This window comes from Rhea pennata, chromosome 1 (assembly GCF_028389875.1).
Source record: "Rhea pennata isolate bPtePen1 chromosome 1, bPtePen1.pri, whole genome shotgun sequence".
Taxonomy (NCBI): Eukaryota; Metazoa; Chordata; class Aves; order Rheiformes; family Rheidae; genus Rhea; species Rhea pennata.
The window spans coordinates 154,782,289-154,797,852 of NC_084663.1; the positions used below are offsets into that span (position 1 = coordinate 154,782,289).

General features: G+C 39.2%; 1 protein-coding gene across 1 annotated transcript in view; it reads right to left on the reverse strand.

Moving 5' to 3' along the window:
* MYO16 (myosin XVI) overlaps positions 1-15,564 on the reverse strand; it is a 278,529-nt gene that overhangs the window by 18,638 nt on the left and 244,327 nt on the right. Inside the window, exon 32 of the mRNA XM_062575533.1 lies at positions 4,430-4,588. Within this exon, the coding sequence (XP_062431517.1) occupies positions 4,430-4,588 (159 nt within the window). The remainder of the gene's footprint in view (positions 1-4,429; positions 4,589-15,564) is intronic.

A 15,564-nucleotide genomic window follows, 5' to 3' on the forward strand; every position in this document is an offset into this window, starting at 1 on the left:
AACCTAAGAAATGCATTTCACTATTTTCATACAGTCAAGTCATCATTGGGTGAGACAGTCATCTTGTCTCACCCAATGCATATCTTCAAAAAAGAAGCTCAGTCTTTTACCCACTTACCCTCCTATTGCGTATTTACATGTCTCCTCAAAGGATGATCTCACACCCAAGATTTAATCTCCTCCCTCCCATACTTTCTACTACCTCTGCCTGCCTTGTTCTCAAATACCGCTGTTAGAATCAGGGTAAATCACCTTCCCCTAAAAATTTTGAGATCTAGATCACTGGCTGTCTATAGGTGGTTCTGTGGTTCCAGAGAACATCAACTCTCACATGCTCTACTATCTCAGATCTGTAGATCCTACACCTCCTGGCTTCCAATATCCATGTTTTCAAAACAACTGCAAAGCCACAGAGGCTCTGGATCCTTGCAACAGAGATCATACATTATACCCTAAAGCTTCTACCATCCTCCATGATTCTGCTTTCACATGGCTTGGAGCTACTGATCAAGTCCATTTGATAGATCAGCTGCCACACTGTGAAAGAGGAGACATCACAGGGAAAAGCGGGAAGGACTCCCTGTTTAGCTCCATGTTCAGCAGGATGCAACCTGTGTCATGGGAGTTTCTTACCTCATCACATGACCTCAACATGCCCCTTTTCTGTCAGGTTATCGGATATGACACCTCTCCCATTCTGTGACTTTCTGGGCAGATGTGACTTGTTGCCTGACTGGCTTAGATCTGGAGGCAAATTTCCAGACTCCACAGCAGACTGCAGCCCATAGATGACCTGCTTAGATAGAATGACTACTTCAAGACAGCTAAAGTTAGATAATTGCCCTATCTGAATAATGCTTAAGGCTCTTCGTGAAACAGGTAGATTCTTGACAGTAATTCTATCATGCTGCTCAGCAAAAACTATATAGTGACTCTAGTATCAAAACTACTCAATGCAGACTGAAAACTTACGATCATGGTAGCAAACCCAGGAGCTGACTCTGACACATAGTTGCTTAGGAAGGAACTCCAAAAATCTGAATTGTTTTTATCCCTTTGCACGTCTTTGTGAAGAGCTTACAGCATATTCTCCACACTTGAGTAAAATCGTCCTTAGCTGCAAGACAGTTCATGCCAGCTGTCCATAGCTGACCAGTTGTGATGCCGTGAGCTATAGCCTACGACTCATCAACTGCCCATTCAGTTTGAGGTAAAAGTGCTATCATACCCAAATTTTGTTCTTAGCTCATATTTATCTCCATACACAAACAGTGCCCCTGAGTTATAAGTGAGGAGAAGAGTAAACACAGGGAGGCTTCTTTAGAGGGACAGCAGTGTGCTAACGAAGCTGGATGCGTAACACAGCAAAGTGCATGTCTCCCTCTACGCCCAGATGGCACAGAGCAGCACAATGCTGTTAGTATGGCCACCTTTGGTCCATCTATACAATATCTAGTCTAATCTTCAAATGGATTACACTAAGTACCTCTACAACACACTTTATTGGGAGTAAAGAACTGTCCGATATTTGGAGAATTTCTCTCTTGCACTTCTCAATGGTTAGGCCACCTCAATCACTTTATAATAATTGTCGTATTTAATCATTTCACTTAATGATCAACCACTCTTCTATTTCATATTAGGCACTAACTGGAAATTAAGAACACAAATTTCCATTCAGTTTTACCTGCAGTGTTAGAGTGTCTTGCTCATAGAGAGGAAATACTTTTTTGTGAGATTTAGGATGATGATTTTCAGCACTATAATACAAAAAGTTATTATTACTCTGCTTGCAACTGTGTGTAACAGAGTTACAACAAACAGTAAAAAAGTTCTTTCCTTTAGACTAAAAACTTAGGTAGGTGTGGAAAGCTTGCGATAGAGAAATCATATTTTTATAGTACAGAGCTGTAGAAGGCTGTAACTACTAATATTAAAGATAAACTAGAGAGGAAGAGGATTACATTATATGAAATGAAAGAGAAACTTCTATTAAAATTCCAAACTAATAGCAGTGCTAGAAATTAAACTCAGCTTCTGAAAGCAACATACCATTAATCTATTTGGAAGCTGAGCAAGCCAGCTTTTGAGCTGCTTAGTAATCATTTTCTAAAGAATTCATCAGGTTACTTAATAAGTAAGATTAAAGTTTTGGTCAGAATGATCATTGTTATGAGCACAATGTCTTTACTTTTCTTTTATTATACAGACACCCCAGAGAATGATGTAGATGCTTCACTTCATAACAGAAAAAGACTAGTCTTATTTATGAAACTGCTTTCGTATTAACTCATAATAATGCATGGATCTAGATTCTAGTTCTAACAGTGCAAAGTAGGTTATATAGTTCCACTATGTAACAGCGGTAAGCAGGTTGCTCTCTAGTCAGGAATTCTGTAATCTCAGTATCAGATGTTTAATAACGCATTTTAAGTTTTATTTTCCACAAAGCCAGAAGAGTTTGATATACAGTTACAAAGAAATGAAAAAAGGATTTTCCATGGGGGGAAAAAAAAAGATACTAAGGCTGAATCCTGGAGAGACTTTTCCTTAAGTAACTTCTTTTTGAATTCATACAATAAAAGACCTCCAAAGTTTTCTACACTGTTAACTTTTTCAATTATTATTAAGGCTGTCTGGAAAACTAGAACTCCATAATACAAAGTGTACTAAGTTCCAGCATTTGATTTTGTTCTGCATCAAGATGAAACTAAAGCTCGCTTCATTTCTACAACAGTCTGATTGGCAAAATGGGGATTTGACCCTTGAAATGCCACAAACAAAGTCAATTCCTTAGCCAGTGGGAAACTGCCAGACTTAAAGAGACTTTTTTCTGCTCTTAGTCTACAGTGACTGTCAAAACTATTCCTTATGAAAGCTGCATCAAAACTGGCAACCTTCCATGAAAAGTTTGGGTTTGATGAATCAGTATTCTATATCGGAAAAAATGTCTCACTGGAAAATTCCATTGCAAAACATTTCACTTTCATGATTAAACCTTCAATTTATAAATAATTTGAAAAGAATTAGTTTACGCATTGCAGATATTGTGCCTTATCAACATAAGTATTCCTGGCTACTGATAGTTGAAAATACACTAATAAAAAATTTCATGTAAAAAATTGTAAGCACCCATCTCGTTCACTACTTGGCCATTTATTCAAGCAATGATCATTTATTTGTGTAACTGAGATCTCTTACTAATGTAACTATAAGCATTACAAATTATAAAGTATCATTTCATTTCAAAGCTGAAAGGAATACAACTCTTGTGATTAAACTCCCAGTTTAAGGGATCAGGGAATAAAAGGGTTGCTCTGATAAAAAGCTGATCCCCCCACAGGTCCCATTAGGGCATTAGAATATACGATTAAAATCCTACATAGAAAAGAATCAAAAACTTGGGCTACCCACAGATTTTAAGATAATATAACAGTCTGACTGTTACACATACAGAAAGTATGCTTCCTTCCTCCTCAAACTATTACATTGCTACTGCTCCAAGTGGGGACACACTTACAGTGGGACAAAGATGCCTTCTTTTCTGTTATAGTACGTTACTAGTTCCACATGGGAATGAATGTACCTTTACACTGATATAACTGCTCACACTAGATGAGTTTTCTGTTCTGAGTAACAGAGAGAGCATGAAGAATTAGTTTGCCCAAAGACTGTAGAATTTGGAAAGTAATTTTTCTTGTCAAGAAAGGAACTTTTAAATTTTGAAGATCTTGATTTTGTTAAAAAAGCTTGGTTTTTCAGTTCAAAATAGTAGAGCTTGCAAGCTAACAGCTGCATTATGTGCAGTTCTCTCCTTAACAATTAAGGCAATACAGCTGTTCTACTTATATAAACCTTGTGTAGATTTAAGTTACTGGTATGAAAGTAACTGTACCCAACTCAAAGCATCTAGGCACCTGCTTCTCTGCATGTCAACAAAATAAATAGGAAGTTACATGATTTATATGACACAAGTGTTATATCCTTAGGATTTATGCTTTTAGGACCTTAAGAAATTTCATTCTTTCTGCTATTACTCTTGCACCATTTTGATTACCTTGGTACAATCATAAGCAAATTGTCATTCACTGATAAGGCACTAGTACCAAAGGAAGATCCTGATTTTCCATTTGCTGTCCCATTTGTATTGATTATAAGATTGGGAATCTCAAATCTCAGTCCCCCATGCCTCAGCCTACTTACGGACTTGGAGGTAAGATAATTACAAATTCCTCAACAGAGGCCTTTCTAGTTCCTTCACATTCAGCTTTTATAGATAAAGGGCTTACCAGATCATATATATAAAACTAAGATAGCTCCAGAAAGATGGGTATTTCACAGCTCAAAAGATTCCAGTTTGACTATATCTTAAAAAGCAGCAGTTCAATAATTATATGTTAGAAGAGCTTTAGAATTAAAAACTGCTTACCATTTGACACTGAATTTCCGTTTTCAGCAGTCACAGAACTGGACAGTGGATTAGATGACTGAGTTCCATGGTTGTTTGCATTTTTATCCTGGGCTTCTGATCCAACATCTGATGTATTTGGATCTTCCCTGCTTCTCAAGTTAAGGTTAGTTTCAACACCTGGCACAAACAGAGGAAAAGCTTGTCAGCTTCATATTTACTAGTGTCTCTCATATACAGATAGGCAAAACTAACATCTAGAAATCAAATTACTTTATACAATCAGTTATTTAACAATCAGTTAATTACTAAACTCACTAGACCAGTGGTAAGTGTGGAAGGTTTAAAACACTGATTTCAGTGATTTTTGTCTTTTCTTTTTTTTTTTTCATTAGTGTTAGATGCGTAGCCTTCTAAAATTTATGAAAGTGAAAGACACAAAGTTTTATTTGCAATGTTTATTTTCACAAAAATATTAGCTGATAAAAGCAAAAATATGTTTTTATTGCTATTTTAGGTTCTATTCTATTTCATATGAATTCAAATACTGCTGTCATTATTGTGATCTATCTTTCACCATTGTACTATTAGATGCGAGTAACAGCTATAACATGGGTTTATTTCTTGTCTTATCTCCTCCCATGAGAAATGAAGTGCCTTTGATAGAAAACCATATCCAGCAAGATTCCTTCCAGCAGTGTCTCCCCCGTGGGCATTATTCATCCTGCCTAAGGGCTCTCCACTCATCAATTGTCATTTTCTATATAGTTCCAGGTTTTCATGTCATAGCCTTTTAATTAAATTTCTTCAAGACATCAAGGGGAGCCCTTGTCCTGTAGAAGTTCACAAGCTGCATTCAGTGCACAAGATTTTCACCAAAAAGAAAGGCAAAACTCTTCTCTTCTTCTCCATTTAGCTATGGCACATCTACTCACAGCAGTACCGTTCACAGCAAAGAGCCCTGAGCTGGCTCTGAGCTTGCCTGGCTGCATCAGCTCAGGGCAGTGTAAGAAACAGGGCTCTGGCATCAGGTGTGTCCAAGTGGTGCATTCCTACTGCAGTTGAGAGGCTGGGCTACTGGGATACAAGACCATGAAAAGATGGGGTCATGTGCCTGTGATGGGGATGGTCAGAAGGAGCTGCAACTTAATCCTGTTATCTCAAGCTCTCCCTACTCCACCCCTGTGGCATGGCTGGTGAGATCGGAAAAGGTTGTCCTGAGAGGATGTGGAGGCTCCTTCTCTGGAAATACTCAAAACCAGCCTGGACATGGTCACATGCAATGTGTTCTAGGTGACACTGCTTGAGCAGCAGGGTTGGACTAGATGATCTCCAGAGGTCTCGCCTAACCTCAACCATTCTGTAATCCCGTGAAAAACATTTCTTCACCAGGTAACAGACATTTTGCCTACAGGTCTTCAAACTTGAGTGGATAGTTGATTTATCAGTTTCCTGTCTTACCTGAAAAAATGGGTTACAAAGAATGAAAATTTTTAGAGTGAACTAAGGAAATGGAAATTCTGGTCGATTTGAATGTTATTTAAGATTTCATTCTCCAACGAAAGAGCTGTCTTCAAAAGTCAAAAAGTTCATTTCCAAACTGTCAGAATATATAGCATTTCAATGTTTTTTTTCCCTCCCTTCATTCCCTGATCATTATTTTATGCCAGATTTAATCGGAGTGTTTTAGTTGTATTGTTTCATAAACTGCATATTTAGGCAAATGTGCTATGCACTGAAAAAATTAGGCCAGCTCTACCCATAGTAACTGATTTGGGAAGTGAGGTAGAATCCAGAGTCTGAGATGGAAAATGCATGCAGTACAATTATAAGAGCATGCCTGATTTAGCTTTGGTACAAGCAAGTTGACCGCAAAATGCATCTTTGCAGCTCATATTAAATTTGTCTGCAAAGGAAATGTCACGTTTAGATGTTAATAGTCAGTGCACTTGCCTATAGATCATAATCCACCTACATAATTACCGTGTCACCTTTTACATCAAGAGTCTTGGGGGAAGTGGCTGAGATCCTTATTTTTCTTGATATCCAAAAGATTTATTGATTTGCCTGACATCTGCAATTCATTTGAGAACATGCAAGCAGAAAGACTTTTTCTTGCATCTTTGGTTTGCAAACGTCTTTTGTTTCATATGTGCCATGAAATGAAAAAGGTTACCTTTTTTCCCTTTATATCTGTAATATGCAATACAACAAAGTGTTGTGGACAGTTACTACCCAGCTAAAATATCATCACAAATTGGCAGAAACAAATACTGGACAGATAGGTGGCATATCCTTCAGGAAAGCTGTTTAGATACAGATTTGTTATCCTATTTGCTCCGTTCAGTCATTGTAAGCAATGCATACCTTTATTTCCTAAAGAGAAAATTTAATTTGTAGTGTCTTATTTTCTTAGGATAATCTAAAAGTGGTGCAAAATAGGTCTATATTTTGCTTCAAAATAATCTCGATTATATAAAGGAACTTGTACTAATTTTATATATACAGACATTTTCAGCTCCTCTTTGGTGCTGTCATGAAGCTATCAAAAAAGCGTAACTCTATATGTTGGCTAACTTATAAAAGAACCCTGAACCCGCCAGAGTATATTCCTCACCAACAACTACTGCTTTTTTATATTGGACTTTGTAAAATGGGTGTAAAAAAAAAAACTTCTTAAGACTATTTTTTCTATAAACAGCATAACAAGAGGATGCTTTAGTCAGGTGCAATCAGTGTACTGGGTCAATGCTGTCAACTTTACACAGGGTTAAAGAATAATTCAGGTTGGAAGGGACTTTGGAACTAATCCAAACCCCTGATCAAACCAAGGTCAGCTGTGAGATCAGATCAGGTTGCTCAGGGCTTCATCCACTCAGATCTTGAAAACCTCCAGGGAGAGGGCCTGCACAGCTCTTCTACACTATCTGGCCCACCGCTTGACTGTCCTCTTGGAGAGAAAGTTTCAGTATTCAGCCTGAACCTCTTTTGTTTACGTTCAAGCTCCCTGTATCTTTTCCTCCTGTCACACCTTTCTGTGAAGACCTGGTTCCATCCTCTCGCTGCCCTCCTCAAAGGTGCAGGAAGGTGGCTGTGGGGTGCTTCAAAGTTGCCTCTGCCCCAGGCTAAACAAGCCCTGCTCCTTTAGCCTCTCCTCATGGGGCAAGTGCTTCAGCCCTCAATCATCTGGAGCGTCCTCTGCTGAACTCACTCCAATTTATTGATGTCTTTCTTCACTGGGACCCCCAAAACATGGATGCAGTACTCTACATCTTGTCTAATGAGTACTGAGCAAGGGGGATAGTCACTGCCCTTGATCTTGCTCCTCTTAACACTGCCCTGGATACCACTGGCTGTCCCCGCTGCCAGGGCATGCTGCCAGCTCATGTCCAGCTTGCTGCCCACATGGTCTTTTCTGCAGAGCTGCTCCCCATCCAGGATGTCCCCAACCTACATTGTTGCAAGTGATTATTTTTCCCCAGGTGCACAACTTCACATTTGTTTTTTTCAATAGGCTGTAACATGTCAAAAGGCCCTGCCCTCACCTTCTGACCTGTAGACCTCTTTGTCTTTCCTCTCCATTACTCCAAAAATCTCTGAGCATAACAAATATGTCTCCTGACTTTTTAATCATAGTATTTTTATTCCAAAAAAATGTAGCACTGCAAAGTGTTATCTTAGACATGCATACTGTGGGCACTTATATAAGGAAATATAGGGAATATAGGGAAATAGTCTGGTAACATTAAAGGCTTATGTGAAAATTCCCACCAGTTCTAATTTTATCCATCAAATATTGGTCTGAAATTTATTTCAGTCTCATGTCTTTTTCGTCATCTGATATAAAAGTTTGGATTTTTCTCTATATTTCCAAATCCCTCCCTGCCCCCCCTCCACCACTGCCCTGAATCTTTGCAGATAGGAATAGGTACTCCTCCCTCATTCTTTATCTACTTTCTAGAATAGTCACAAATGGTTAAGGAGAGAGGTTTTTGTTGTTGTTGTTGTTTTTTTCAAAGTCATGGCTCCTATAGTCACCACATCTTCACTCACCAATCTGCTGAATATTAGCTCTTCATTCAGATCTGAATTCTGCTATTCTAACCAGATGGATTATTTACCAGAAGTTTCCATTTTTTTTTAGTAGTAATGTCTTCACAGTTTCCAACTAGCAATAAAAGTTGTTTGTAGAGTTATCCATGCCTATTTGTGAGAGAGTAGCTACAGAGACGTATCAGCATAACAGCATGATGGGACTTCATGATTGTAAAAGCTTCAAGTGAACACCTACTGGATATTTGCAACAGTGTACATTGCTTGGGATATTATTTGGTAAACTGGTGTTACCAGAAAGATATCTCTGACTCAGTCAAATTCTGCTCTAACTTCTCTTTGCAGTTAGTGAGGATGTACGGATTGTAAATAGGCGCATAACATGCCCCTCAGCTGTAGCATAGTTAATAGCTGGAAGCAATCTCATGTACTAGTACAACACTTCTATCCAAAGTATGACAAAACAAAGTGTAACAACTATTTCCTACAAGCAAACTCTGTATTCCAATAAACTCATAATTAATTATGTTAATTGTACTTGTAAATTGTAAAGGAGAAGGCATGCAATAGAGGCAGCTTATGAAATCCCCATTTACATGTTATTCTCAAAATTCCTGGAAAAGATTGAGTTTAGAGCTGATGACAAAGTCATAAGGCACAGGGTGTGCTGAAATTTTGCTTATTTTGGAAAGAAAAATCAGAGTATGGCAATCACAGAAATGATTTAATAAATCTGTTTTTTTTATTTTTTGCTTTACATTTTGAATCACTATCTCTCTCTTAAAAGAAATCTAGCACATTGAAAGTCTAAATGATCTAACTTCTTTGTCAAAAGACTAACTTGACTTTTTTTAATTGAGCTGCAAGTTCCAAACATCCTATCATAAAGCTCTTTTTTCTCAAGCATAAAATGTAGAAACACCATTCCAAACACTGTCACTATTTTTCAAATAGGATTTAGGTTGAATTAATGCTGTCATCATCAAATTACAAAATGAACTAATATTGGTTCTATTAAGGTGACAGATTAAAGTGCAGTACTGAAACATTTTGAGAAACTGTTTATTAGTTTTCAAAAGAAGGTATATATTTAGATTATTTAGTAAAATCAAAAGCAAAGTATAAATTAATTGATCAATCATGGACTGATTCATACTAGCATTTAGGTGGATTCTCTATAGACTCTCTGTGCAGCAGGACATGAAAAAAACAGAGTATTATTAAAAGTCCAATAGTAACTGACCTGACTGGATTGTATTTATCTTTCCTATCAATGCCTTTTTTTGCTCTCCTCTCTTTAAAAGTAGGCATACCCATTATTACATCTTTCCCTACACGTTCTTTTTTTTTTTTTTTTTTTCAAATATTTTTCCTTTTAGCATTTAGCCCTCATTTAAAGTCTGAGTGAAAACCTGTTAATAACAACAGAAGGCCTCTACTGCATTCAGTAGGTTTTGGATTAGATTCATGCTTACCTTGGATGCTTTCTACATTACTGCCAGTGCACTAAGGGATTCATAATATAGGGCGAATCTAGAGTGCCTCTTGCTTTGTCTATCCTAGTAATTTAAAAATGCTTGCGACCGGTTCCTGGCCCCGAGACAAACGATTAGAGAGACCCATGGCTGCGGTATTAAACTTTCCCGGTCTTTGCAGAAGACAGGCTGCATCCAGACTGTCTCATGGGAGCAGTTCCTGGCCTGTGCCATTTCCTGAACCATGCCCGGGACCTGTCTGGAAGAGAGCTAGTCTGCCTGGCCCCAAACCATGCCAGGGCCTGCTCTAACACTTTAACTGCTCAGATGATTTGAGCTGCAATACCCAGGACATTCCCTGGCACTGGCTCATTTACTAATATCGGCATAGCCCTTTGCCTTGGCAGCATTAGTTGCCACTATTAGAAAGGAAAAGAAAATCAGCATCAAAGGACAAAGTGACCAATATTAAGTACTTCTCAGAAAGGAAAGAAAAAAAAGGAAGAAAAGGAACCTCAGACTGGATGGGACCAGCAGGGCAGAGAATCACTGTTCAGTCTCTACTGAAGCTGCCACGTAAGAGTTTCATCCTGACTGGCATTACATACCAACATGGGAGAGAACAAGTCACCCTAGCTTTCCTCTGGTGTTAATGAAAAGTAATATACACTGCGTGATCTGACTGCGTATCTGGACTACTCTCTCAAGGCATACATTCCTTTTCATTAATTAAATAGAGAAATTAAGCTGAGTGTATTCCCAACTGAGGAATTTCAGTGCCAGAAATTAGGCAGGATGTATCTGGGTTCTAAACTAGGAAATAATCTCTGTCCTACTCCACAAAACATCAACTCCATAAACCAGAAACCACAAATACTATACAAAAAGCTTAAAAGCTCTGCCACAAAGGAACTACAAAAACATATAACACATTTATGAAAAAAGTGGGAATAATCCTTCTTATTATAATAAAGCCAGGATAATGTCAAACCTTTTATTTTTTTATTCATGAAGAGTATGAATTCCTGTAACCAAAAATTAATACATGACTTTCACATAATGTTATCAAAATCCAGAGGTGTTTGCACTTTGTAAGTTAAGAAGTAACTGAGAATTCTAGATAATACTTAAATTCCAGTAGAGAAATCAATGCGCTACTGGAGAGGAAGCATTTTGTAGGCAGGTTATCATGGAACCTAAAAGCTGAATAGCTTGATTTTCTTGAAACCTATGGCTGCTGTCCAGCAAAATGAAAATTTCAAATCAAGCGGCTTGTCATGATACACATGAATATGAGAGAACTGAGGGATCCTATTAGCTGACATATGGAATAAAAGACCTTGTGGACAGAAGGGGTTTGTAATCTGCGCCCTCATTCTCTCTTGGGAGAGTCAGGAACATACAGAATCCTAGTGACCAACTCTGAATGTTCGTTACATTTACCGTGGTAGTTGGACACAGTGAACTGAGAAAAAAAAAAAAAAGATGATTGCACAAATTATGCAGGTATTTTCTGATGGGAGAAAGCAAGAGGAAGGTTAAATAAGAACAGATCATTTTATTTTAGTTCCAGTGTTTACCGCTGCGTTTTGTTGCACCTTGACAATTTCACTTGACATTTCCTGTTTTGCCCTGACTTACCGCTCAGAAATTTCTTGCCAGTGTATTTTGCTAGCTACCGTTAGCAATGCTGCCTTGGGTGTCATTTTGCTGGATGAATGCATATTGCTTCAGATTAGTTCAGTTTACCCACATGAAGTCACACTGTGACCTGCTGTAGCATGACTGTTTACTTTGTCTGCTGAGAGCTGGAGGCAAACAGATGCATCTTATTTGCTGAAAGAAATGGAGCAGGATGAAGACTGTCAAGACAGGATTCCCCCAGCCTATTAGCGTGCACTGTCTGCTGTCTCACCCTCATAGCTGTGCTGCTGGCTGCCACTGCTGTGAGAGGCCATAATTATTCACTGATTTATTTCAGCTCGCAAAGCCTGCCTGTAGAGCAGCCATTGTCTAAGACATTCCCCCCCAGCGATGCTCCTAGGATAAGCAACAATGAATTGGTACCATTGCTTCCAGCACCCTCTCTCTCACAGCTGTGTAAATGGAGCTATCAGACTGTGTTACATGCCACTCTAGAAATCACGTTCTTAAATGGAGCAAGTAAATCTGGCACAAGGGAAACAGTGGTCTGCGTTGCTCTGGAAGACGTATTTGTGGAAGTGCTCCATGAACACCAGGAAGTAAAGAGAGGAGAAGAAGGCCATGAGGACTTTAAATTGACAAGACTCACTCCATTAAAGGTAAAGAGCTCCTCTGAATAATATTAAGGTGACACTGATCAATCAGAGTTCAGAAGGGAAGGCTAGTAAGAAAAGTTAGTTGCTGGAGCAAGTTCATTAACTCCAAGGTATGATCAAACCCTTAGAAAACCATCAGCTCAATCCCTCTTTTGTAAATGACTTTATAGCTATGGAAAGGCTATGGGAAGTATACATCTGGAACTGAAAATGTTCACAAAGGTTTCTTCTGCTTCCTTCTCTGATGGACTTGATGGGAAGTTTGTGGGAAAACTGCACTCTTAATTTACATTTGTGTGGATTACATAATGATCTACAAACCTTTCACTCCTTCCTATAAATGATAGAGATGTCTCATGGTCATGCAACTTTCAGACTTGGTGCGGGAGATAGTATAAGTGCCTCTTCTCACTGTCTGGAGGACCTTGCATTGTTTGAAATAGTGTGGTTCCTAACTTCAGAAGAAGAATACTGCTGCTAAAGTAGAGAAGGCAGACCTCTTAAATATTGTAACTCATGAAGAATACAGAATAGCATCTCTCCTGCTTCACAGTATTTAAGCACATCCTTGGAACACCTTTCTAATGCAGCAGGTATGATAGAGTCCATCAAGCATACATGTTTCAGAGAACAGGGGTTTCAATCACCCCAGCTTATTTAGGAACTGATCTCTGCAGAGCTTTCTGAGGCCACTACTAACCACAGAGGGAAGAAGGAAGACAGCATTGCTTAGGACAATTTCTTCCCTTAGGGGAAGCATCTCTCCCCACTAAATTCCCCCAGCTTTTCATGTCTAATATGGAAAAAGCAGCTGATTTTACTCTGTAATAGTTCTGTTTACAGTCAGATATGTTTAAATGGATGACCAAAGAATCTATTTCTTGTGTTTATGTGGTTAATAAACTGCTGGTGTGCTGGAAAAGGAGGAGGCAATTTGGTGAGAAACACAGCTTCCTTTTTTTAAACTGTTTTCTTCTAACTAATCTGGATGTAACAGTTCTTTTTGAAGACAAGCATTTAAGTTTGTTTACTTTTGTGTGTGGTATCTCAGTAACAGAACAGCCATTACTGCTGGGCTTCAGCTGCTGTTGGAAGGAATTATGTGACGAGACACTGTCTCAACCTTCCTCCCCCTCAAACATAGTAGTAAATATTGTGAAAATAAACAAATAAAAAATCCCAAACAAACAAACAGACAGGGATTTGCTACTGCCAACATTATCACATCAGGTCTATTTGCTTTTCCCACAAAATAGTTCAACAGAGATTTTTCAGGATCTCTGTCATACAGCTCTGGCCCTGACTTCAACACAGAAGTCTTAGTGCAAAGTGGTTGGATTGGGCAGATAAATTGTTTGTGTAGATTCTAGGAAATATGTTTGGATCACCTATACTCTAACCCATTCCATCAGTCAGGGATAGGTATTCTGGAAAATCCCTCAGACAACATTCCCAGTTTTGGAAGTCAGTTTTTCAAATAAGAATTGACTTTATAGATGTTTCTCTGCCTTGTCTTTACATTCATATTGAGGGCTTATTGTGACGGTCAATGACATGTCCATGTACCTCAAAGCAGAAACATATGCCTATCACAGATGCAGTGTGATAAGCACCTATACTGTGCACAAATGTAGGCAACCTGTGGCTAAAAACTGTCACTACATACTAGTAATATGTTAGCATAATTATACTAGAATCAGACCTTAAGTAAACTAGAAGAACAGAGCTAAAATAAATGATGTAACACTGAGTTTCAGGGATAAAATCTTTTTAATGAATTTTTCCTTTAAAAAGTTGCACTACGCACAGGATATTCATTTTAAAATAAAGTCAAAATTATACTCAAAAGAGCCCTGAATTTGAAGGTTTCTTTATTCTCCTATTCATTGGTAGGCTCAGGCAGAAGATGGATGCCCCAGATTGCTACCCCTCCTCTTACTGATACAGTGCAGTTGTGAGGAGAGAGCATGAGGGTTGGAGCACCCTTGCATTTATGATCATGTCTTTTTCCAGTACTGGGTCCAATTTGTTCAGCTCATTCGTCAATGACCTGAATGAACGGACAGAATGCTCCTCAGTAAGTCTGCAGACAATAGAAAACCGGGAGGAGTGGCTGATACACCAGAAGGCTGTGCAGCCATTCAGAGAGGTCCGGACAGGCAGGATAAACGGACAGAGAGGAACCTCATGAAGTTCAACAAAGGCAAGTGCATGTCCTGCACCTAGGAAAGAATAAGCCCATGCATCAGTATGGGTTGGGGGCTGACCTGCTGGAAAGCAGCTCTGCAGAGAGGACCCGGGAGTCCGAGTCAACAAGCTAACAATTAACCAGCAATGTGCCCTTGTGGCCAAGAAAGCCAACGGTATCCTGGGGTGCATTAGGAAGAGCATTGCCAGCAGGTCAAGGGAGGTGATCCTGCCCCTCTACTCAGCCCTGGTGAGGTCACCTCTGGAGTGCAATGTTAAATTCTGAGCTCCTCGGTACAAAAGAGTCCTGCAGAGAGTCCAGCATAGGGCCATGAAGGTGATGAGGAGACTGAAGCACCTTATGAGGAAAGGCTGTGAGAATTGCCGTTCACCATGGAGAAGAGAAGACTGAGAGGGGATCTTATCAATGTCTATAAATACCTTAAGGGGGAGTGTCAAGAGGATGGGGCCAGACTGTTTTCAGTAGTGCCCAGCAACAGGACAAGAGGCAATGCGCACAAACTGCAACGCAGGAAGTTCTGCCTGAACGTGCGGAGGAATTTCTTCCCTGTGAGAGTGACAGAGCACTGGCACAGGTTGCCCAGAGAGGTTGTGGAGTCTCCTTCTCTAGTGATATTCAAAACCTGCCTGGATGTGATCCTGTGCAATGTGCCCTAGGTGACCCTACTTGAGCAGGGACGTTAGACTAGATGATCTCTTGAGGTCCATTCCAACCTCAGCCATTCTGTGATTCCAAGTCTCTCTCCAGCTATTTTCTCCTGCTTTTCCATCCTGACAGACACACATAGGTCTTTATAATTTCATATGACAAGCTGCACAGTTCTACCAAGAACCTGGGGTAACCACCAAGGTGCTAAATTTTGTACAGTCACAACTGTGTTGCTCTTGGATACCTGAACTGCCAAGTTTAGAACCAGTTTTGTTTGTTTGTAGCAGACAAAAGCACATCTTTGTTTCGCAGACATCCCTCTATATGATGCACTGACCACTGTGCAAGTTGTCACTGGTAAACTCATGTCAAAAAAAGGGTCAAAGCTTCTCCTTGTTACTATTTTCAGTAAGAAACAAACAAACAAACAAAAACCCTCCTACCTAAATCTCTAAGTGAAGGACTGAAACA